Source organism: Parasteatoda tepidariorum, chromosome 10 (assembly GCF_043381705.1).
Source record: "Parasteatoda tepidariorum isolate YZ-2023 chromosome 10, CAS_Ptep_4.0, whole genome shotgun sequence".
NCBI lineage: Eukaryota > Metazoa > Arthropoda > Arachnida > Araneae > Theridiidae > Parasteatoda > Parasteatoda tepidariorum.
In genome coordinates this window covers 41,785,125-41,812,044 of record NC_092213.1, presented here as the reverse complement: position 1 = coordinate 41,812,044, position 26,920 = coordinate 41,785,125, and the positions used below count along the sequence as shown (strand labels likewise).

Genomic DNA, 26,920 nt, shown 5'->3' with positions numbered 1-26,920 from the left:
CCAGAAGTGGTATCCACTCTTTCAGGACCACCACAATGGGTGAGATACCGTTGGCCATGTCAATTTGGACGTCTAGTTTCTGCCACACTATATGACAGCACCGAGACTCTATTTGGATGCTAAAGTGCACTAGGAATTTAATTTTGCCGGAAATGCCAAGAGCCAATAAGGAACTACAGGGATCTTTTACATGCCACATAATCATATGACATGGCCGCTGAGGAATTTCTGCAAGGAAAATCCTCAGCAAAAAAAAAAGGTACGATTTCCAAGTATGTGATGTTTCTAAAGTTGTGCTAATAGAAAATTTTAAAGAAGATAACAATAAAAGTAATGAAGTATATAAAAAGGACAACCGAAGCTGACGTCGTTAGGGGGAACCAGCTCCGGAAATCATAAAAGCACAAAACCTTTTCTATCTAGAGAACACGACAACGACAAATGTCTAAAAATTGCTCTCTCTGTACCCCAAAGGTTTTGTAAGAAGTCCAGGAAAAGAGAAAAGAATTAAAAGAACAGAATACAAAAGTAAATTTTATAAACTAATTACAAAAGGAAAACATTGTTGAAAAAAATCTACTAAAAAAAATTCCTATTTCAAACCAAAGCAGACCTAGAATTGTGGTATTTAACTGCCTTATACATGATATTTGCTTTCTCTTCCAAAGTTGTGCTGTTATCCATTGAAAATACAAAATCTTTATCTGGAAACAATACGAAGACGAAGTTTAATGTGGAAATATCATCTTTGAGATAAAAAAAATAATAATAAATAAAAAAAATCTGTTGTATATCAGTACATTCCTTCAAGCTCTTCAATATAAAAAACCACAAACAAAATATTGTATGCTGGCCAGCGTAATTATAACGAGAAAGCAACGCTTCATGGCAAATTCTATTCTAAATTTTAAAGTATAGAAAAAAGTGAATTCAGGTAAGCCAAAAATAAACCGCAAAATTTCAAAAAAAAAATTTTTTTTTTTTTTAAACTTGTAGACTGNATAATTTTAGTTTGCAAAATATTAAAATGCAAACAAATTATGGCAATTACGTCCAAATACAGCATATTATGTTCCTAATACGATATCCTATCCAAAATTATTCTAAGTCATCCTAACATAATTTGTTTTGATTTAGATTTTCAGCATTTGAAACTTCAGACTTTACTCTTGGTGTTTCCTGAATTCATTGTTCTGAATGCATTAAATTTTAAGTTACTAATGTGGGTAAAACAGAATTTGCCATGAAACGTTTCTCCTGAACTATAAGCGTCGTCTTAGATTCCCGTGGATTAAATGTTATTTTTTTCTCCTATTTTCCCAAATTAAAAACAAGAGAAATGAAATAATAATTAAAACCAACAAATAAATAAAACTTTATTTTCTTGTAAACTTCTTGGCATTTGCATCAATAGATACATCGATTAAATTGTTACCGAGGAAGAAATCCGTGGAAACAACGTTGGCACACTTCCACCACCTTTCTCTAAACCATTTAGTAATGTGGCGATTAACATCTTGAGCTAAATTCCTGAGACCACCATACTTATCAATAATTACTCCTGAAGTACTTGGCGTCAGTTCAGCCATTGCTGACCACAAGTTCCTGTGATAAAAATGGCACATATTCCTTTCCAAGAAGTCTTCCAACTCTGGTCGAGTTTCTTTATTTCCCCACAAGTGAAATGCCCCAGGAAATAGGAGATTACTTTCAATCGCTTGCTTGGATGCATAACCGACTAACACTCGTTTGTTATTTTTCCACATTTCATTCAAAGTTGTGGAAGATCCATATGAGTTTGGCATCATGTACGGCCCCAAAATTCCAACAATCAAATTTATAAGTTCCTTGTGCCGATCATCTACCCAGCTATCAATGAAACCCATGTAAAACAAGTGAAAGTCGATAATAACGATTTCGTTCGTATTATCGAGGAATCGTTTGACCTGTGTCAGAACGTCTCTGACGGAATTGTTCGTTCTTAGAATACTGTGTGTAATCCAGAACTTTTCTTTGCTCCCAGCGACGTGTTTGAAAATGACTCTGAAATCTAAAAATCTGTTGCCGTAGACTAGTTGGTTGAATACATCTTCGTCATGACATATTTGATATTTAACTTTAACCGTGTTTCTGTCTGGTCTGTAAATTTCGTAACTTCCCGCGTTGTGAGTTCCAGGAAGCATAAGTTCTTTCAGTGTTCGGTTTCCAATAATGTCTTTCATTTCGTACATCCAGCGTGGTCTGGCTCTTAGGCATGATTTGGCAACTATTCGATTTAGGTTAATATAACCTGAAATTAATTAAATGTTTAGTTTTCTAACATGGGAAACATAATACAAATTATTTTTTTAATACATGACATTTAATTAAATAGCATTTTATTTGTCAGTGGTCGGAAAAACTGCATTACTTTGCATAGTTTACTATAACTACTTAATTCTAATACAGTTACTAACTGCTAAAGCAATTTTTTTTTTGGATTCTATTAACTATTCTATTTTCTGTTAACTACTTTCAAAATTCAGTAACTACTTCAAGGATGCGAACTTTGCTAGAGAACGTAATTTACACCTATGTTCAAAATGGTTTTGAATTAAAAAAAATTGACTTACATTGAACATGAGAAATTATAAAGAAATATTTATTCATGTTTACATGAGCTAATTTGTTATTCTAAATCATTTTTTTTTTCGATTTCGAATATTTAGCCATCAACTTTTAATGCATTTCTCGACAGTTAATATTTAGTTTAAGAAATGCTAAAGTTGATCAAATATTTGCAGTTTTGTTAAGTGTTTAGTGATCTTTTGTTTCTTCTAAGAAACTAAGTACATCGAAAATGTGTTCCTTTCTTTTGAAGTAAAATCAATGTTTCACGAATGAAAATTCACATGTGAAAGTGTTACCAAAGTGATAAATTATCTATTCTTCGTAATGGCTAGTTTAAATGTTAGTTATACTTAATTCTTGTTAACGCTCAGTTGCAGCCACTGGGGCATTTTCATAGCGTTCATTGAGAAACTTTAGATTTGTACCCTTCAAATTCAAAAAATTTGTTGCTTTAGAATCTTGTTTCTTTATAAAATTAACGCTAAAAACAGTAGCCATAAACTACCATTTCTTTTTTTTCGTATCACACAACTCACTACACTACTTTTTAACAAAGTAGTCCTCTAAACTACGAACTACAAAAAAAGTAGCGACTACAGTAGTTTCATTACTTTTTATTTTTATTTTGTAACCATCGTTGAACAGCCGACCCAATTTTTGGGTTTACGACTATTAATGTTCAACTTCGTAGTCTTTTAATTTTGAACCCAATCCAGAAGATAAGGAAACTCCTGGATCAAGCATTGGGAGAAATCTGCCTTCGTGGAGGACTTTTTTGATGGAACTAACCCGCATTTGCGTTACATGGAGAGGAAGACTACGAGGACCTCCCACGGTTAAGGGACGGCGAAGGGATTCTAACCCATGATCCGTCTACCACTGAGGATATTTCACGTCAGCACTGTGATCGGTGCAAGCCGGATGCGGATTCGTATCGACCAGCCATTGATGGATTCGAACCCGGTTCACCTCATTGGAAGGCGAACGCTCTATCCCCTGTATGCACAGACAGCGCTAGTGGTTAAAAGTCGCTATAAGATTTTTAGGTTACTATTTCCGATTTATTTTTACGCCTAAGTTTGAAAAAGCTTGCCATCCAATATTATTATACTTGTTTTTGTGTTGTTGCTTATCCTCATAGACCCTTGATCCGTCTACCATTGAGGATAAATCACGTCAGTTAAATTACAGTACAGTTAACAGTACAGTAGTTGCAGTACAGTAGTTACAGTACAGTTAAATTTAACAGTAAAGTTAACAGTACAGTACAGTTAAATTTAACAGCACAATACAGTTAAATTCAACAGTTACTGTAAAACTGTGTTACATTTAAAAAATTCATCCTCACCTATCCAATACCCTAAGCAACCATCGTTGAGCTTTTTATCAAAAAATTCTATTCTAGGAAATGAAACTCTTGTCCTATAGTATCCTTCAGGGTTGTTTCTTGTAGGAACCACTTCTAAAGGATCGTGGCTGCCCTCTGCAGGATCATGATTGAAGAGGCCTACCCATGAGGTAGGGTCCTCATTCATGCCAGGGGGTGCATCGTACCAGTTCAGTTCCAACAAGCGTTCTGTGATCACGCCTTCAGGTGTATGAGAAGCCATTGAGCTCACTGTCAGTATCACTCTGGGTGTTTGCGTTTTTTCTTCGACATCTGAAAAAGGGAATTAGTTGAAAAAGTTTTTATTGAATAAGTTCGTTAATGTGTCTGAATTGTTGCATCAAATAATAATACAGGGTTATTCATAATTCCCTCCTGTAAACGCCATTTTTCTTTACTACAACTGGCTTCAGTGGTACATGTTACTGCCATCTGTCGGCAACAGCTTAAATTAAAACGTGAATACTTTCGGAATAATTTCATATGTTCTTTTTTGCCGTATTCGTTTTCTTAATATAACGCTTCAAAACCCCGGAGGGAATTATGAATAACCCTGTATATCGAGGTTGCGAATCTGGTGAGATTGCTGAGGAATATGACCAGCAAATTATTGTTGAGAAATATTATATTCAATTGACTAGATGTTGATATCTACACTATAATGGGTTTATCAAAATTAAGGCATTTTATTCACATCTTGTTGCTTCATTCTTTTCGTTAGTGTTGCCAATCTAGCAACACTTATTCTTAAAATATTACAAACCACTAAAAATTTACAACTATTCACTTCTAAACGTCCGTAGTTTTTAGCGACCACTGTTTTTTTAAACAGTATGAAGTTCAATATATCTCTTTGCTTTGAATTCACCTTCTACTATCACACTTTCTAATATGCTATTTGTCTAAAATTTTGAATCAAAATTTTCTGCACAGGAAAGAGTTGATGCATTAGGTGTACTCATTTTAGAAGCATGTTCTTTTATTGTTAACTTAGTTATTTAATTCTGAGAATTTTTTTGGAGGAACAAGAAATTTAGAACCACCGTAATAAGTTAAAAACATAAATGACCTTATTTCTATCTGATAAATGTTAACACAAGTAATTTTTTTGAGTTAAAATGTTAGCTAACACTGGGAAATGCCACGTTTCAGCGCACTTTTTGTATAAAGTTAGTACAAAGATGCACAAAGATTTAATTTTAGATAAGATTTTTCTGCCCTGGAAAGGGTAAAAAATCTTATCTAAAATTAAATCTAATGCATTAGGCCGTACTCATTTTAGAAGCATGTTCTTTTACTGGTAACTTAGTTATTTAATTCTTAGAATTTTTTTGGAGGAACAAGAAATTTAGAACCACCGTAATAAATTAAGAACATAAATGACCCTATTTCCATCTGATAAATGTTAATACATGAGATTTTTTTAAAGCTAAAATGTTAGCTAACACTGGGAAACGCCACGTTTCAACGCACTTTTTGTATAAGGTTTGTACAAAGATGCACAAAAGTTTTATTTTAAACATTTCCAAAGCAGGAAATAATTTAACAGGCAATGCAAAATCTAAGAACGTTAATCTATTCGCGAATAGATGTAAAAAGTTGCTTCCACCTACATGAAAAAAGTTACGCACTTATTTGTTTTTGCCAATGGACTATTCTTTTCAGTTACCGGCCTCTTAATTTTACTTTAATGTTTATATTGCAGTAAACAGAGCTATCTTGCTCCTGTTGCACTCACACGGCATGCGAAAAAAATGGCACATGACTGGCGAATTTTTCGCGGATAAATGTATTTCACCAATCAGGTTCTCGTTCGCATCTACGAATTTGCATACGCGAATTTAATCTAATACCCGTGTTACCTCCTTTTTTTAAAAAAAAGAATTAAAAAAATAGAGAGAGAGGAAAAAAACGTCCAAAACAAACTGGTTAAGCAGACCTCAATTTTAAGGAGACAACAATTTCTTCTCAGCAAAATAAATGGCTAAAAAAAGATCATTCATTATTCTTGTAGGAATCGTAACAGCCGTTCTACGAGCCTTTTGTGAAGAATAAAATTCTGATTTCTATACAAAAATTTGTAAATTGTTGAGAGGCAGATATATAAAATATGTAACTAATGAATAATTTTTTTATGATATGTATCATATTTTATTCGGCTTCGAAACACCGACGAATTTTTTCAATAACCAATGCATAATTGCCAACTTTTACGCATAGTTTTATTTTTAAATTACACGCTGTAGTATGCTTTCAATTTATTCTTTACATTTATAAATTTAATTTAAAATTCTTTTAATCACCACTACATCTAAACAATTTAAACACACATATAAATGTAACATAATTTCATATATTATTTGATTAAGCTTTCACAAAATACTAAATATATTTTATGTTTCGTATATATTTCATTTACAAGCAAATGCAATCTCATATTCATTTTACTACCGAATTACCCTAGAAAATTTGGAAAATTAACCTAATCAGCTTTATTTTCTATTATTTCTCTTTTCATGTATTACATTACATGCTTTCTATTTTCCTTTCTATTCATGTGTTCTCTTTTCATGTGTTACTAAACTATAAAGTTTACTAATTTTTGATTTTATTTAAACTTAATTAACTAAACAATCGCCGAACTCCTAACTTTTGCCAGTTTTGTAAAACCATTGATTTATATTTTAACATTTTCAAAGATTGCAAATATTAAATTTTATCACATATCTATATTTTAACAAAATATTAGTGAGTATTTCCACCGCGTTCTAATTTGTTTGAAATGAAATGAAAATACGAGAAAAGAACGTTTTTAAACCGTAGTTCATGAATTGAAATATTTAAACAAAATCTGTTGAATATGTTTTGAAAAATAAAATTTTAATTTTACAGTCTTTGAACTTTTTTTTTTTTTACTCAAAACTTATCTAACGATTTTCTTTTCAAATTTTAGATTTCGTCGTGTAAAATTTCATAGTTTATAATTTTGTGAAACTTTGTATGCAAGGATTCAATATACACTTAGAAAGTGAAAAAACAGTTTAAAAAAATTCATTTGAAAAAATGGTCTATGTTCACTATGTACGTTGACATTGTATTCGTTGCTATGGCGACTGTTGCAGTTCAATATTTTTTTTATTTTTTATTTTTTTTATTAAGTTTATTATGCATTTATATTAGATAGAATTTACTCTTGCAATGTGGAACCTTTGAGATCCTATAAAATATTACTTAAGTTGTCGATAAAGATATTTTCACCTGTTGAACGACGTTTAATTTTTGTTTATTTATTATATTTTTTTGTTTACTTAAAATTCAGAAATCTAGTTTACAGATCAGTAGAAAAGAAATTGAATAGTAAGGTGCATCAGTTTTTAAATCTTTTTAAACTATGCAATTTTAAATAATAAAATACAAAATTGCCTCAGAAAGAATTTGACCGATTTTGTTCAAATTTTTCAATTCGCCATTTTAAATCATATATACCGAAGAGCCATTACATTATGACCACCCTGCTAATAACAAGTAGGACCACCTTTAGACCTCGAAACTGCTAGCACCCGCAATAGCATTGGTTCCACAAGGTGCTGATAGGTAGTCTGAGGTATCTGGTACCAAGCGCTCACCAACTGGTCCTGCAATCCCCTCACATTGGGAGGACGTACCGTGGCAGCACGAATTTGGTTTTCCAAGTAGGACCACAAATGCTCTATTGGATTAAGGTCAGGTGAATTTGGGAGCCAAGACATGACTTGAAAGTCACTGGAATGTTCATCGAACCAATCCATGACGATTCGACCCTTCTGAGATGGTGCACTATCCTGTTGGTAAACACCATCCCCCGCAGGAAAAACTGTTGCCATGAATGGGTGAACCTAATCTGCAACTATGTTCAAGTAGCTTACAGACGTCAGGGATTGTTCTATGAGCATTATGAGTCCTAATGTGCCCCATGAAAGCATTGTTCCTGGGCGAGAAACCATGAAAACCTGGGCGAGCCCATTGTTATACATGGAGGGTGATCATAATGTAATGGCTCTTCGGTGTAGTTTACATAGCTTAAAGTTCAGAAATTGTTTCGAAAAAAGTAACCAACCACAAGCCTTACCTATTCTTTGTGAAGTGACCCAGCATTTGGCTCCCGTGAAGGTTAAGTGGATGACCACTGTCCATGTGATCACTTTAAACGTCAACTTGTGCAGCTGCAGCATTCCGCCACGTCCCTAGCTTCTGAGAAGAGGAAAAATATTGCATGAAAATTAAGAAACTTTAATCGTGTTATTCATGAAAAATATTTCAAATGTAATATAGTGTGTTCTGTATAATTACAGCCTTTAATTCGTGGAAGAAGAGATAAAATATCTTTATAGCGTCCTTAATGAAGCGGAAAAGTTATACAATCCATTAGGAAATAGACATTTAAATGAGGGGGTGAAAAATGTTATCAAATTCTGACTCATCATTATCGAGTCAGAATTTGTAATGGCTATGTGGGTGATGGTGGGCACTGTTATTGATGGTGGGCACCCTCCATCAATAACAGTGTTTTATATAAGCATTAAGACCAGTTTATTTGTGGTACGAAAGGAAAAGGTGAAAGAAGTTAAGAAGCGGTAATTAAGGACTATATTCAGTTTAATCCTACAAATAAACTGGTTTTGCTTATTGTTTCATTCATTATTAAAAAAAAAATATGAATTTTTTGGTACTCAACACAAAATTTTAAAATTTTTTGGAGAATATCTTATTAAAATTTTTATCAGAAATATTAAACTATTTTTGCTTAAAGTGAAGAAACTATTACATTGTAATAGAACAATTTCACTCCAAAGGGCATTCCATAGACGTTTTCTTGATTGTTCTGAGTTATCTCGAGCTCGTAAATAATGAAATTAATTATTATCCCGAGAAAACTTGGAAGTAAGGAAAATTGCTAGTTCGATTTCTTTTACTTCGCCTTTTATTAAGCTTTAAAAAATCTACAGTTTGGACTGGACTACTGTTATGACAGTTGAACTAGTTTTATTTTAGAGTTCCTGCGTTCAATGGCAGATATAAACGTGCGTGAAGAAAAAAAAAAACAGAACACCTAGAATTCGGACCATTATTCCCCTTTATGATAATAGAAAAGAAGCCAGGATTAATCATTTTATGGAATAAATTTTCTTTATAATTTCGTAAAATAGGGTAAATACTCAGAAGACAGATACAAAAATTATCTAAAAACTCTTAGCATTTATAAGTTAACACTTAAACCATGGTATAAAAACGTTATCAAATATTGACGCATCACTATCGAGCTCAATAACAATGCTTATGGAAAGAGTCAGTAATTGATATTTTAGAACTGAAGTCACGCCCATATATTTTAATTATAAAATCAATAGATAAGTTTAATAGCGGGCGGATCAGGGTATGGAATTAATAATTTCTGAAAAATACCGGAAATTATAAAAAAAAAAAAATATTCTTTTTTAAATTACTTATTTCTATTTAACCTTAATATGTAGGTCTGAAAAATTTAGCTTAGAAAAATAACTTTCAATTGCCTGATTTCAAAATTTCAAAAAATATTTCTCTAACTGAACATTTTTTTTTTAAAAAATCATAAAATAGGAAGAAAAAAAAACCTAAGAGAAAACTTTTATTTTATTTTATAACAGCTGGCCCGATTCTGAATTTACGAGTCTCAATGTTCATTTCAGTATCCTTGTAATTTTGAACCCAACCCAGAAGACAAGGAAACTTCTGAATACAGCATTGAGACAAACTAGCCTTGTTGGAGGGCTAATTGATGGAAACCCACATTTGCGTTACATGAAGAGCAATACTACGGAAACCTCCCACGGTTAGCCAGACTGCAAACGGATTCTAACCTATGATCCGTTTACCACTAAGGATTTTTACGATAGCCCTGTGAATGGCGTGAACCAGAAATAGAATTCGTATTAACAAGCCACCATTGGGATCCGAACCTGGGTCGGTTCATTGAGAGGCAAACGCTCTATCACCAGAGCCATCGCGACTCAAGAGAAAGCATGCAGGCTTTCACCCTCTTCTATTTTTTGACTATACTCATCTGTAGGTTAATTTAATTTCAAAATAACTCATTTTGGGGCCCGGTGAATTCGGTGGGCTTAGGGCCCATATTTTCTTTCATTGTTCCCTGGGAATTTGTTTGTTGGGAAAGTGACTCCATTTTCAGCCGTTCAGGATTATTCCTTAGACCAAAAACATCCATGCCAATGAGTTAATGGAGATCTGTTGTATACCGTGTGGTACCACGTCGAAACCACGAATCTGCAAATTGCGTAAGGGGCAGATTAATTCATATCTAAAGAAATGTCAGGCGGCGTGGTTGCTAGATAAATTAAATATTACGTTGAAAAAAAATTTTAATTAAGGGAGATGCCGATGATTTTTTTAGATGTGATTTTGATAAGGTGGAATTTGAATAGAATAATTCTATATAGCTCAATAAAAACAAAAATTAAGGAGTTTCGACTGACATTTATCCGAGAAAATTCGATATAGTTTGCTGAAAATATAAAACTAATTAGCTTTTTGCCAATAAAAATTAAAAATTCATCTCAAAACCTATATTATATTATAATTCAAATCCTTATGTTTAATTTAAAAAAAATAGTCACGCAGTGGACTGATCGTTAAGACACGGTTCCCAGCAGATCACCGATGTCAAGCATCTCTGGCTGCTGTCAGTGTGCGGATGGGTGACCACTTGGATCAGTCTGCGTAGGGACCAAGGATGTGCGGTATTGGTCCTCGTTAAACTGTTCTACCGTTGGGTTACCGAAGCATGGGTGCCATCCCCTGCAGAGGATCAAAATTGTGATGGCTTGTCTTCGGATCATCCTCAGAGAATGTTTCCCAAACCGTCGCCAATAGCCCATTGTGCAGCTCTAGTGCAACGTAAATTAACTACAACTACAACAACAATAAAAAAAATATTAAATATAATAACTTTAATAATCGTTTTCACTCCAAATTTTATTCGAACACTAAACAAGGAAAAAATAAATTTGATCTACTAATTTCTAAGTTCGAGATGTTAAACGGCCGTACTTGAGTATCCATACATGGGTACCCAAGTCAGAATTCTTGATGCTTCCATCAAAATATTTTCGCAGTTTATTTTGGTTTCAGTACGATTCACGACGGTCGAACATCATTTGATGGCCACCATCACCCAAAATTTTCATTTAGGCGTTCATAGTTTTTCATATGGCAACAAATTTTCATCATTCAATGATAGAAAATGCTACTTTAATACTATGATGTTTAACCATCAGGAGAAGTTTGATTCTCATGGACCAACGATCCGTGGTGGTCAATGATGGTTTCAACTATACATTTCGATGGTGGTTTAATGGAAATTCTTGTTCATTCTCAGGAATATACAATCAAAACAATTCATTATTTTAAGTTGAACCATCATAAGTCAGTCCGAATTCCTACGGTGATGGTTGTTCATGATCGTTGCAACATTTGATTTCCAAGAAACTATGATGGAAATTTCTGATGGTTCGTCATGAAAAAACCATCGAAACAAGTTCATATTCTTATGTTGGACCATCATAAATTAGTTCGAATTCCTACATTGGGGTGATGGTTACTTATATTAGTTACCATCAAAAACGTAATGGTTCATAATGGAATTATTGATGACTACCATCAAGATTATGTTGGTCCATCAAACAAAGCACTCTTTCAAAGGCTGTTTTTCGTTGCAATTCATGAAAAAATAGCACGTAAAATCTGCTGTTTTTCTCCCAACGAATAGTCTTAAAAAAATTTACATACATTAAAATAGCTGCTTAATATATTCTGCTTATTAAATTATATACATTTCTTTGATTATTCAGAATGTTGGTAGTCAATTTTATCGACATGAATGTTATCTATTTTTCTAAATTAAGAAACTCGAGATGACCACAGTCTGGCGAAAAAAACTTTAAAAAATGGTTGAAAATGCTTCATAAAACAATCGGAAAATTTATAGGTTTTAACTTCATTTTAATTTAAGGAATTCAGATTATCAGTTTCAATATTTAAATATATTTCTTTTGAATTATAAATATTCTTTAGTTAATAGAAATCAGATAAAATACCCTTGCTTTCTTGAAATTCCTTTATTACTTTTCCAGGCCGTGTTCATCCTAGAACTATTTTGAAATGCAACCGTTTTTTTTATCGATGTTTACATTTTTATATCTAAGTAAGAATCCAAACTTCAAGATTTTGTTTGTGAACCCTTTTAGAAATACTTTTAATAATAAATAAAATATTTGGAAAAATGATTCATTGGTTCATTAATGTTCTGAAACATATACCATTAATTTTCAACGTTAATTAATGGGAGCACCTTAACTTTCTTTTATTCAAACGACATAAATTTTCTCAACTTTAGATTTCTTAAAAATTATTCTTTTATTTTTACATGATCAGTCACATGATAATTTACAGGCATAACATAATAGTGATTGATTATGGTCCAGAAAGAAATCTATTTATATCATAAAAATAAAATTCAAAAAATGAAAAATTGTTTTAGTATAACGTAATTGCATATTTGTTCTTCTTAGAATGTGATGAAGAGTTTCAAAATAGTTTTTGTCTGTAAACAAAAAAATATTTTTAGTGTTAACCTAAATATAAAAATTAGTTTATCGTTTTGATAATAATATTTTTTGAACCTAATATGTGTTTCACAAAAACTTCGAATTATTAAAATACCAATAAATGGAATTAATTACAAATCAANTTTTAAAGTGTGTGCATTTAGAATATATCGTAAAAATGTGTTTTTTTTTTCAAATGTTGAATCGCCTCTTAATAAAATCAGCCGCTTAATAAAATCAAAAGAGCATAAAACGAATGTGATTTTAATAAACGGCGGGCACTCCATTAATTTTAAAAGTTAATTAATTGGAGCACCTTAACTTTTCTTTATTCAAACGACATAAATTTTCTCAACTTTAGATTTCTTAAAAATTATTCTTTTATTTTTTTTTCATGATCAGTCCCTAATTTACATGCATAATATAATAGTGATTGATTATGGTCTAGAAATAAATCTATTTATATCATAAAAGCAAAATTTAAAAATGAAAAATTGTTTTAGTATAATGCAATTGCATATTTGTTCTTCTTAGAATGTGATAAAGAGTTTCAAAGTAGTTTTTGTCAGTAAACAAAAAAAAATTTTAGTGTGGACCTAAATATAAAAGTTAGTTTATTACTTTATCATTTTGATAATAGTATTTTTTGAACCAAATATGTGTTTCACAGAAACTTTCTGGTGAATTATTAATATACCAATAAATGGAATTAATTACAAATCAACTTCATCGAATTATAACAATTTGAATTTTTTCAATACTTAAAAAAATCTTTAATTTATTTATTTATTTTTAAGAAAAGAATACAACTTCTCATAAACATGGAATTCTACAGCAAGTTGATAATAACGTAATTAAAGGGGGAAAAACTCCTAAAAATGAAAAAAAATACCAATCTTCTTCTATAAACTCAATTTTTAATAATTATTATTTTATGGAAAAGAAGAACAAAACAAATTTTTAACAAATTGAAATGTGATAAACAATTAAGCTATTCATTAAACTAATTGATTAGCTCCGCGTTTTGGAATACCTTAAATTTAAGTTCCAAATATTTGAATATCAATCTTTATTTTAAGTTGTTCAGTCATAGTTTTTTATGTTTATTATAAACTCCTCAGTAGTAAAGATAACAGCTTTTTAGTAGCAAAACTATTTATTACAAATTTATATTACAAAAGGAATTTTTTTTTTTAAATATTGTGCAATATTTCTTCGCCTTTTCTAGTTTTAATGTGATAGAAGTAATTAATTAATGCAGTGAACAACTCAATTTTCTATTGCGAAAGAAAGAAAAGCGTCGAATGAAACGAAACTAAACATAGACGGAAAGAAAAGAAAAATTTAAAAATCGACACTCTGAACTAATATACTTTTTATTAAACAAATTTATTTCTCGCATTTATAATAGCTCAACTGAAGCCAAATTTCAGTTCAGTTCGAAGAACACAACAAACAAAGAATGCAATCAAAACAAATGCAATTCTCAAAACCGCGAACACAACATACATCTGGAAAGGTCAAATTACAAACGGAATAAATAAAAAAAGGAGACAAAATTAAAATTCTTTTTTTACTACCTGCTGCATTAGGAGGGCAATTATCAAAGTCCAACAAGCAACCTTTTCTCAACGACACCACCACCCATGTTGCAGCAACAGCAACACTATCACGTACAGTCAGCGTTTCGAACATCAGGTCTTCTTCTAAACATGACCCGCTCTCAGCTGACAAGGCTATAGGTAATGATAATATACTAAAGCGATATACTTTTTAAAAAAGTTTTTTGTTATTAGAGGTCAGCCTCTTTGGGGTTGACAAGCGAGTCTTCAGCTGGCAACAGAGGAGCCACCGATTGCGAGAGAAGAAGAGTCATAATCCCCCGAAATAGAAAGATGGCTTCTCGTTAAATCGTCTGCAGAAATGACAGGTACACATTTTTTTTGTAATTTTTTTCTTCTTCTTTCTTTCTTTTATTTTTGTATCCTATTTATTTCGCACGGACGATGGCCTGCCTGTTCATTTGCCATCAAAGACTTGCTCCTTCAGTGAAATAAACTTCCTGTTTCTACGATCACTGGGAAACTAGGTAATTCGTTCGCTCCTTTTGTTTACCTGTGATTAGAATTGGAGATCGTTTGCTCGTGTCCATGCATCTTAACCCCTACTATCCCAATAGTTATGAACCCAAAAAATTTTCAAATGTGTGTGTTACCTTCCAAACGTTTTTCTAGTAATTATACCAAAAATTTTGTTTTGTTTAATATGAAGCGAAATTCTAATGTACTTTATTCCCTCACCTTTAATAAACCGATGCAAGAATAAACCATAATTCCGGTACCGCGAACCATATTATCGTACAAATTTGCTTATTAAGGTGTTAAATTTAACCGTGTTTCCATGTTAAACCATAGTATTGTGTGTGAGGTCAAGTTTAAGAAGAACTAAATTGCACTTTTATGTAGACATCCTCGATAGCGATTTTAGGTTGCAGCAAATTTTTCTTGAGGAAGTTTCGACGTTCGAAATATTTTCTCCTAATTAAACAAAAATTATTGAGTTGTTCAATATGAAATTAAGTTTTCATTTAGATATTCTACCTTTATAGCTTCCCACACTGTTAGAAAAAAAATTAGGTCAAGGCTGAACCATAATAATGGTATCGTGAACCATTTTTACCATGCAAATTTGCTTATTAAGGTGTTAAATTTAACCATGTTTCCATGTTGAACTATAGTATTGTGTGTGTGGCCAAGTTTAAGGAGAACTAATTTGCACTTTTATGTAAACATGCTTGACAGCGAATTTAGTTTGCAGCAAATTTTTCTTGAGGAAGTTTCGACGTTCGAAATTTTTTCTCTTAATTGAACAAAAACTATTGAGTGTACAATATGAAATTAAGTTTTTATTTAGATACTCTGCCTTTATTGCTTCTTACATTCTTAGGAAAAAAAATAGTTCCAGGATTGAACCATAATAATGGTACAGTAAACCAATTTTACCATGCAAATTTGCTCAATAAAATGTTAAATTTAATGTTCCATGTTGAACCAGAGTATTGCGTGTGAGGTCAAGCTTAAGAAGAACTAATTTGCACTCTTATGTAGACATCCTAAAGCAAAAACTATTTTATTTTATTTTATAACCGTCGTTGAACAGCCGACCCAATTTTCGGGTTTAAAATTACGAATGTTCAACTACGTAGTCTTGTAATTTTGAACTCAATCCAGAAGACAAGGGAACTCCTGGATCAAGTAGTGAGATAAATTTGCCTTCGTGGAAGACTTTCTTACGGAACTCACTTGCATTTGCGTTACATGGATAGAAAGACCACGAGAACCTCCCACGGTTAGCCTGATGGCAAGGGGACTCTAACTCAGAAGATATTTCAAATCAGCACTGTGGTCGGTACAACAAAAACAAACTTATCAGACAAAAACTATTGAGTTGTTCAATATGAAATTAAGCTGTCATTTAGATATTTTGCCTTTACAGCTTTTTACACTCTTAGAAAAAAATTAGCTTAAGGATAAACCATAATAATGGTATTGTGAACCATTTTAACCGTGCAAATTTGGTTTGTTTCATTTAACTGTGTTTCCATGTTGAACCATAGTATTGTGAGACGAAGTTTAAGAAGGATTAATTTGCACTTTTATGTAGACACATTGGGCAGCAAATTTGGGCTACAGAATTTTTTTTTTTCTTGAAGAATTTTTACCAACCAAAAGCGAGGTGAAATTTTCAACAGCGAATATATGAACCTGTTTCTACGGTGAATGGGAAATTAGACAATTCGTTCACTTCTTTTGCTTACCTCTGATTAGATTTGGAGATCATTGCGCGTGTCCATAATTCTTTTACAATCCCAGTAGTGGCGTAAGAAAATATTTCTCAAATGGTGTTTTACCAACCATAATTTTTTGTCCTAATTAAACAAAAAAAAATTTGGTTGCTTAATATGAAATAAATTTTAAATTTATTTAATTCGCCTTTATAGCTTGCATCATTCCAAAAAAATCATTTCAAGAACAAATCACTATACCATCAGTACCGTGAACCATATTACCGTGCACATTTTCTGCAACCCTGATAAAGTGTTAAAGTTAACATGGTTTTACGAAGCTCTATCACCAAGGTAGGCCCAGATTCCAGATTATCGCATGGGCAGAAGGGGCACTTGCCCAATACCCTCCAAACTTTAGGGGCCCCACACATAATATATTAAAAATATAATGATAATTTTATACTTTATAATTGGTTGTACCTTGCTGATTCCTTAAACTCGTGCAGTTGTCTATTTTATATCTCCCAAAAAGCAATCAAGTCAATGATATATTACTTCAATTCTTATTTTTGCTACAGTGAAAAAGTAGTTCTACAAAATATTTATTTTTAATAAAAAAATCTAATACTCATTCTGGTCCGTTCTGTATGCATCATAAGCTGGGACCCGAAGCCGAAACGTTTTTAATGTTTTAACTCCGATCTCAGAGAAGCTAAAGTTCTGACTCTGCTATGGATCCGGCCATTTTACTATATATTCATACGCGTTTTTGAGTTTCAAATTTTTAATTTTAAATTTTTATTATGAAAAGGAAAATTAAAAAAATAATGACATAAACATCAGATCACGCAGAAAATGCAAACTTAATTCAAAGTAAAGTTATTTATTCATTCTAATGAAAATAATTAAATTTAATAAATCCTCCTTCAAATTATTAAAAATGTATTTTAATGTCACGTATAGTCTTCGCACAGAAACTTGGCTAAATGTCAATTCAGTAACAATGCGTCAGGCTTTTTGAATGTCTATAGGATACGATGAAATTGCTGGAGCATGGTAAAAGTTAGAGTTCTAGCTCAAGAGAAAAACACAGCTGCATCTTTGCGGCTGTGATCATAAATAACACAATGCACCAATTTGATTCTCAGTTGTTGGGAGCTTAGCAAACTAATTAAGAAACTGTTTAGAGCAGATGAGCTTGTACAAACAGCTCATTGGATTCTGGTCTAATCCAGATTTTATGACATTTAAATATCTGCAAATTTTATATATGAACAAGATATATGAACATATGATATACGATATGAAAAATAGCAAATTTTATAGTATGAAAATGTTAGGACCCCTTAATGCTGTTTTTTGAAGCTTTGTCGCCAAGGTAAATAGAAAAGTCATAGTTTAAATGTCTTACGCTTGAAGCAATGCGATGGTTTTAAACTATAGATATAATCTTGCCAAAAATTATCTGGACTATAGATAATAGATAACAAATTCCTGTTTCACGAGTGCTGAAAAACCATGTAATTCGTTCAAACATTTAATTTACTTATAGATAAAACTGGAAATTATATCAATTTAGAGATCATTACTCGGGACTATGCCTCTTAATAGGACGCTATAATGCGAGAGAAATCCTTCATGGCAAATTCTCTTCCACCTACATAAGTAATTTAAAGTATAGAAAAAGTGAGTTCAGGTGAACCAAAAGCAAACCATGAAATTTCAAATGCTGAAACATTTCAAATCATAAAATTTACTTTCACTTAAAATACTAAATAAAATTTCTACTTTGAATCTTGGAAATTGATATGCATCTATAATTGTTTAAAATATCTTATATTTTAATTATAGAAATGAAGCGGTAGTAAACTAAAAAGTTTTTATTAATTTAATAATCGATATTATTATAATAGATTTATAGACAACAACAGAAATTTTGTTAAATAATCACCATTAAGGGGACCCAGAGAGAAGAATCATTTGATTTTATCAACAAATAAAAAATATTTATACTTTACCTCTTCAATAGTAATTTGAAGTTGCACAGCTGAAAACTCGAATGGTGTGGTGTAATTTTAGGCAGCTTACATTGTTTTTATCTAATATTGTTCCATCCGTGAGAAACAACATCTGGTTGTCACTAATACATAATCGTTACATCTAAAGCCTCAAACATTGTTGATAACTTAAAGGTGAAAAAAGGAAAGACATTTTTTTTTAATTTAAAAAAAAAATGAAAATTTGAAAGAAAAAATAGATGACTTTTTAAGACTAGTTGAAAATATTTTCATAAAAGCAATACTTTTACTTACGAAAATTTTATTACAGAAAAAAAATTATTAACGGCTAAAGAAAAAACATTTTCAGAGTGATAAATGTAAAAGATTATCGGAAAGTAATTTTAGATGTGTCTGGATGTATAAATAAATAATAAAGAAATTCTCTAGGTCTGCGAAGGTTTTTTCCTTTTAACGAACGAAAGTGATTTCTTCTAATGATATTAAAATAGAGTTTTTTGAAAAAGTAGTACAGTGGAACCTGTCAAGTTACCACCTGTTTATTAAGAACCTCTTTTATCCTTTATCCTAAAAGAGAGCAAAACCTTGTTAACCTGACCACCTGGCTCTTTCGGAATGTTATTCTAAACCAGGGATTTCCAACTTACATGAGGCTGGGGGCCGCAATTAAAAACGCCAGTCAAATGGAGGGCCGCAACTTTATCAAAATTTTATATAGGACTCTTTTATGTTTGAAGGAACATTAATTATTACTGTCAGAGTTTTATCAAGTTGTACAAAACAAAAGTATTGAATTACAAATTAAAATAAGAAGTAGATTTTAACCTGAGAAAAACATTTTTTTTACTCCGTTGGTATGTTAAATGTCACAGGAACGAAGAAATTAAGGGTTTTTTTAACGAAAGAAAAGTATTTTAAACCCATATAGATTTTTTACGAAAATTGTCCTCAAAACATCTACAACTAATATACTTCGCTCGCCACAAAAAAAAAGGCTTTGCGGGCTGGATGTGGCCCGTGGGCCGCCAGTTGGAGTGTCAATGTTTGAAGCACCTTTTTTTTTTTTTTTTCCTTGATTTTGCATTATACCACCTAATGCGATTTTTAACGTAATTTTTGTGTTATAATATTTTTGTTACCTTTAGTTTTTTTAGTTGATTTACTTACAAAGAATTCCCTGCTGCGGTTGCTTATTCGCGATCGTTATGCTCAAATACGCATAACTGAGGAGGAGACCGTTTCCATGACCTCTCCTTCTCTTCTCAGTTGCATAGGAATCAATCGCAAATTGTAATATAGTAGTTCTATATTAATAATGCATGGCATGTATTAGCAGCAAAATAAGGCTTAGTTTAACAAATTAAAACTTTTTCCCTGGCTACGAAAATTGAGGTAGATGTTGTTAACATTGACACTGAAGACGAAACAGTTCTGAAGCTCCTACATGATTAGACTAGACCTACATGAAGCTAGTTTGAAATACTAAAACTGTAGAGTCACAAAAGTCGAGAGCAAATAGGTTACTGTAATACTAAAATTGAAGAATTATTGAAATGGGTAATAATAATAAAATAATATAATTACAGAAGTCGTAAGCGAATAAAGCTGTTGAATTATTAAAGGCGAAGAATTGCTGAAATTTGTAATACTAAAATGGAAGATTTGTTGAAATAGTTTGTAATATTAAAATTTTAGAATTGTTGAAATTTTAACTCTAAAATTGTTGAAAGAGTTTGAAATACTAAAACTGTAGAGTCACAAAAGTCGAGAGCGAATAGGTTGCTGTAATTCTAAAATTGAAGAATTATTGAAATGGGTAGTAATAATAAAATAGTAGAATTACAAAAGTCGTGAGCGAATAAGTTGTTGAAGTATCAAAGGCGAAGAATTGTTGAAATTTGTAATACTAAAATGGAAGATTTGTTGAAATAGTTTGTTACATTAAAATTATAGAATTACATAGTTCGAGAGCTAGTAGGTTGCTGCAATACTAAAATTGATGAATTGTTAAAATAGAATGCATTACTAAAAATTGTAGAATTGTTGAAATTGTAACACTAAAATTGTTGAAATACAAAAACTGTAGAATCACAAAAGTCGAGAGCGAATAGGTTGCTGTAATTCTAAAACTGAAGAATTATTGAAATGGGTAATAATAATTAAACAGTAGAATTGCAAAAGTCGTGAGCGATTAAAATTGTTGAATTATTAAAGGCGAAAAATTGTTGAAATTTGTAATACTAAAATGGAAAATTTGTTGAAATAGTTTGTTACATTAAAATTATAGAATTACATAGTTCGAGAGCTAATAGGTACCTGAAATACTAAAATTGAAGAATTGTTAAAATAGATTGCATTACTAAAAATTGCAGAATTGTTGAAATTGATTGTAAAACTAAAATTGTAGAAATTGATTGCAACACTAAAATTGTAGAATTGCTGAAATTAATTGTAAAACTAAAATTGTAGAATTGTTGAAATTGATTATAACACTAACATTGTAGAATTGTTGAAATTGATAGTAACACTAAAATTGTAGAATTGTTGAAATTGATTGTAACACTAACATTGTAGAATTGCTGAAATTGATTGTAACACTAAAATTGTAGAATTGTTGAAATTGATTGTAATACTAAAATTGTAGAATTACTAAAATCGAGAGCGAATAGGTTGCTCAATGCAGAGTTAGAATCTAATATGGCAATATGCTGCAGGGTTTGTTTTTTATTTTTCACAAGACTGTCGTCTTTCTCGAAAGCCCCAAGAACAGAAACCATTAGAACTTTTTTTTTTAATACATAAATACTTATATAGGTTAATGAAATTCAAGTGAAAGTGCTACCAGAGCAAAAACCTTTTGCAAAGGAGGAAAGTTTTCAGTTTCAATCCCATTTTGGTCTTTCTCATCTTTATATTAACAGTGAACAGTGTTTACAATTTCGTAACTGCTTTGTTTTGATAGATTAATGACATTAGGTTGGCAATTAAGGAAAAATCATATCTTAAAATAGATTTTACTTTATTAGTTGTACTGAAGATTAAAGGAAAGCAATTTGTTAACGCTAAACATTTAATATGTATCTTTAAAAACGATTTTTTCATTTAAATAATTTACAAACTATAGTTAGATCTCATCATCAATCAAATAAAATAGTTAGTTCATTGTATTGATAGCTTCACAGTTAGTGTAAAAGTGCATTTGAAAACGTATCGTTAATCTTAATTTTTCTTTTTATTTTAATACTTTGATAAAAGAAAATGTGAAAATAAAAATGCTAGTTTCGTTATAATTACTCACTTTTAAAAATAATCGAACTTCGTTTAAAACCTAATATTCTTTTAAGTACGATTTAGAAAAATTTATTCAAAGAATTTCTTACTAAAAAGGTTTGCATTTTTTTTCTAAATCAATAAGTACTCTGTGATTGACTAAAAAACTGTGATTTTTCTAAATAAATTTATTAATTACTTCATAAATTATTTTTTCATTACATTGCACGCTTTAAAATACTTTACAGTTATTAAAGAGAAATTGTTAACGTAAGTAAGGGTAATCAAGTAAAAACTATTGTTGAAACCAATTGCAGAGAACGGATCTAGCATTATTACTTCAAAATTAATTTAACAAAACATGCGTGGTCACTACGACATATAAATAATATCTAACTTGTAATTAGTAATTTAATTATAAGTTTTGAAGGCTTAAGTGGTTGGTAACATAATAGAAGTCTACATAATATCGACATTAATATACCATCATTTATTTTTTACATAGTGCTTACCATATGATTGCAAAGTAAAAAAAAAAAAAAAAAAAAAAAAAAAAAAAAAAAAAAAAAAACGGACTTTAACTATTTGGCTCAGATGAGGCTGCGCTGTCACTTCTAAGAATATATTTTTCAGACGCTCTAATTACAAGTTAAAAATATTTTTGTATTTATTTATTCTGGTATTTCTTAATTATTAAAAAGAAGAAGAAAAAAAACAGTTTAATAGATACTAAAAAAATCTGTTAGATTCTTGGAATTATATTTGTTCTAAAATATAGATTAAAAATAAAATTAAAAAAACCTCCTCCGTTTTATTCTAATTTTGATTTTATGTTTTACCTTAATCTTGTTAAAGTAAAGCATTTGTATTTTCCATGAAATATTAAAAATTTTAATATGGATATGAAAATAGAGGAACGTTTTTTTGTAATTCTTTTTTATCTCTCTTTTATGTGTGTGCGTAAAATAGAGGAATTATATGCAACTAGATATAAACTTAACATTCATATCGAACTTTTTTATTTCAAAAATGAAGCATTTATACACGAGAGATGAAAACCGTTTCTATTTTGAACTGTTATAGTTTGCGTTTCCATTTTGTTTCAACTGTTACAGTTAACGTTTCCATTCCAACTGTTACGTTTTCATTTTGAACTTTTTTTTTCAAAAATAAAGCATTTATACACGAGATGAAAACCGTTTCCATTTTGAACTCTTTTTTTTCAAAAATAAAGCATTTATACACGAGATGAAAACCGTTTCCATTTTGAACTCTTTTTTTTTCAAAAAATAAAGCATTTATACACGAAATGAAAACCGTTTCCATTTTGAACTCTTTTTTTTTTTTTCAAAAAATAAAGCATTTATACACGAGATGAAAACCGTTTCCATTTTGAACTCTTTTTTTTTTTTCAAAAATAAAGCATTTATACATGAGAGATGAAAACCGTTTCCATTTTGAACTGTTACAGTTATATAAATCTGATTGACAAATGAAATTACTTCTCATTTGTTTTTCCTAATGAGTCACAAAATCTATATTCCTTAAATTAATTTCTTTTTCATCTTAGTTGATTGTTTTTCAAATTCAGGTAATCAATTATTTTGTTCAAATTATCATATTAACTGAAAGTTTTTTTTTTGTTTTCTTATAGGGAAAATATAAATTTGTAAGAAGAAAAACAATGATGAATGAGACAATTAGAGAGCAAAGCCTCCTAGTACCTAAAAAAAAAATTTAGTCAATTTGAGATTGATAAAGCACTGTTAAACGTTAAGTGAAGATAATGCTATAGTCAGAGTTCGGGCAGAGGTCGCCGAGGAAAGAAAATTAAAATAATTCCTGTTATCTTCTTGAATTTTTTTTCTCGAAATAATTCGCTGTTGTAATTCGGTCAAAAAACTGTTTTTCCGAAAAATTTTCTCTTCCGGAAAATCTTATCACGCGCTTTTTCTGGCAAAATATGATAAGTAACTTTTTTTTTTTTTAAATAATATTAATTTGAAGTTTTGAAGCTAGTTTATTTATGTCTGAGGGGAAGGATTTTTTTTTTGTAAACTTTTGGCAGCTTTAAATTCAATATTTATAAACTTTTTTAAATAAAAAATACATTGTAGAGAGAGAACACTAATATATTTAAAAAATTACTTTTATTCATTAATTTCATAATTAGTAGGCAGTTCTCCCATTTTCATTTGATAACATTTCGTAAAAAGAAAAATTGAAATTCAAAGACAAATCGTATTATGCAAAGCATAAAAATGGGTGAAATTTTCGTATACAAATTTTCAATATTGCTTTTTAATGTAAAAAAGTTTCATTGCTTGAGTTTATATTTTTTTTTAATTAATAAATTTTAAGCTTTATGATATTTTTCGTTTAATATACAACCATTTTGTTTAAAGCTTTTGTTTTAAAAAAGCTTACGAGTAAAGGATTTTTAACCTAGGGGTGATACTCTTATTTTGTGTTATTAATGCCCTTAATTTAAAATTGAGATGATTATGAGATGCTTTTAATATCCGTAGATTCTAACATCCATATTAGAATTAATAAATAAAATGAAGATGAATATAATAGTAAAGACACACATAAGAAACAAAAAACACACTTTCTTTTCCTTACTATTAATATAAACTCAAGCACGAGTTTATAAAATAAAGAACTGAAAAGAGATCAATATATTTTTCTACAAAAATGAATAACATTTAAGGCAAAAGTGAGGAAAAAAAACACTTAAAATTGTAATTTCTTAAAAAAACTCTGGTCAAATTTCGACTAGGTAATTACATTTCAGCAGACTGCAGATCGGCCAGCATGGCTTCTTTTTTTTTTACAAGTTTAATAGTCAATAATTCTAGAACAAAAAATCGATTGTTAATTTTCTACATACGTTTAATAGTTAATAATTCTAGAACTAAACATCGAATTTAAATTTTTTTTATCTGACTCCCTATACAATTTTCTACACAGCTTTGAAATTACAAGCTTCCAAGTCTTATACTTTTTGGGCAGCAAACAAATGTAAAGTTAATTTTTTAATGTAAATCAGCATTTCTCTAATCCTTGTTTTCCTAACCCCATCTTAAAGAAAACAATTTAATTTTTTTCAAACTGTGTAAATATATTATTATACCTAATATATTTTCCCTTTTTTATTTTTCATTATTTTTGAAAATAACAATCTGTTAAAATACAAATCCAGTAACTTTACAGAACATATTTAAAAAAACTAATAAATATCTTTTTTTCACAAATTTATTTTTGCTCATTTTAACCACCACCCCCTCACTAGAAAGAAAGATAAAAATCTCGCAGAAATATTATCAAGGGGTAGTTTTTAACAGAAAACATCTAGTGGGTAAGGTTCATGATAGTACCATAACAATCATGAACTACATAAACTTTGTGGTAGTACAAAGTCCATGTAGTAAAAAGTAGTTCATGATCTATTAGAATAAGTTTATATTTTCTTAAAATTACACGAAGGCTAATGATTTTTATAATAATTTAATACTACAATCTATACCAGGGATGGTGAACCAATGGCACGCGACACAATATTTTGGGTACGCCACCTATCACAATTGAAGCATATGTAACAATTAAATTAAAATTCACGAAAAACAAACAAAATAATAAGCAATTATTAATAAAAAAAATTAACAATTAATGCTAAAAAAAACAACCATAAACAAGCTAACAATAAATAACTAGCAAAAATAATTTAAGAGTTCTGCTTAAACTAACATCTTACAACCTAATATAAGTTATTTGTCATCTAATCTGCAACAACAGAAGTTACTCTGATGTTACTTTAAGTTGAATTATGCGTATAACTGAGACATTGCAAAATGTATTTTATTTCAATGTAAATAAAGAGTTTTGAGTTGATAATTTTTATGATGTTTTGTTGATGATGTTGATGTTTTTAAGGTGTTTAGTATTATTTTCCCTATAATCACGAAATCAAAATTATTTGACAGCACGTCTATGACCTCATTAAAAAATTTTTTTAGAAAAAGAGCACGTTGATGTATAAAGGATCGTCACCCCTGATCTATACCATACCTGCCAACATAGGAGAAATTTAATAAGTGATTTTACTAGCGACCTTTTTTAGGCTACGTTTAAAGTGTATACATCATGCATAATCATGAAAGTCAGAAAGGGAAATTCAGAATAGGAAATATAAGCACTTACATTTAGCGAAGTAAAATACATATATATTAATCTAAAGAAGGATTTTAAAACCATGATTAATAAGTACTTTAAATTCCATAACTATTATTGAACAGTCGACCCAATTTTTGGGTTTACGGCTGCCTATGCTTAACTACATAATCGTGAACCTAATCCATAAGACAAGGGACTTTTTATAGCAAGTATTGGGAGAAATTTGCCCTTGTGGAGGACTTTTTGATGGAAGCAAACTACATTTGCGAACGCATGGAGAGGAGAACTTCCCACGGTTATCCTTTAAGGAAGAGGTACTTAAACTATAAACACTCAAGATACTGCAGTATTGGCCGCACTATCTGTTATGGAAGAGAAGTCTTTTTGCCTTCAGTGAGCATTTTATCTACAATTTTTTTTTTTTAAATTTCTTCAACAAATGAAGAAATTTGAGAATATACAGATGAACAGGAGATGGTAACAAATATAGTTCTCAATTGAGTCATAAAAACATTTAAATTAAAAAGAATTTAAGAAACTGGGATTTTGTTATGAATAATCAAACGGATTCACTTTTAGCTAACTAAACAACGATTCTGCTGGTTAGCAAAAAGATGAAAGGGATCGTTTCAAGCTTGACAATAGAAGGAATGGATAAGTTTCAGACTATTCTATTTCAAAAAATAATTTTTTTTTTTTAAAAACCTCAGCACCAGCTGTTGACTGTTCCTCAACAAAAAAAAAACTATTCCACACATTGTTTTATTTCTCACTCTCGAATGCTTTCATCTTTTTGGTAACCAACAGAAACCAAGTCCCTCCATCAACTTGCAGCTGTGAATTCTTACGATAATACTAAGATCAAAACAGTCACATCTGTACTTAATGTAGAGTTACTTTCCTCAGTGTAAGCATTAAGTAAATATATGATTAGGTAATCAAATTTTTATATAAAATTAAGTATTTTAAAATAGATCAATCTGAAATTGCACGGGAACTATTACTTGGCATTTTTCTTCTACACAAAGGGGGG

At 30.4% G+C, this 26,920-nt stretch overlaps 1 protein-coding gene across 3 annotated transcripts; it reads right to left on the bottom strand.

Moving 5' to 3' along the window:
* Positions 1-1,351: 1,351 nt before the first annotated feature.
* Positions 1,352-18,585, bottom strand: LOC107437701 (PI-PLC X domain-containing protein 3). 3 transcript variants are annotated; one of them, XM_043045931.2, is made up of 4 exons: positions 18,442-18,585; positions 8,106-8,227; positions 3,959-4,270; positions 1,352-2,290 (listed from the first exon to the last, which is right to left on the bottom strand). In XM_043045931.2, exons 2-4 carry the CDS (start codon positions 8,206-8,208, stop codon positions 1,377-1,379), a joined length of 1,329 nt encoding a protein of 442 aa, XP_042901865.1. In that variant the 5' UTR covers positions 8,209-8,227; positions 18,442-18,585; the 3' UTR covers positions 1,352-1,376. The 3 variants fall into 3 exon arrangements, with proteins under 3 accessions (XP_042901865.1, XP_042901875.1, XP_015905271.2); XM_043045941.2 differs by having other exon boundaries at positions 8,106-8,224; positions 18,442-18,496; XM_016049785.3 differs by lacking the exon at positions 18,442-18,585 and adding an exon at positions 14,217-14,555.
* Between the last annotated feature and the right edge of the window lie 8,335 nt (positions 18,586-26,920).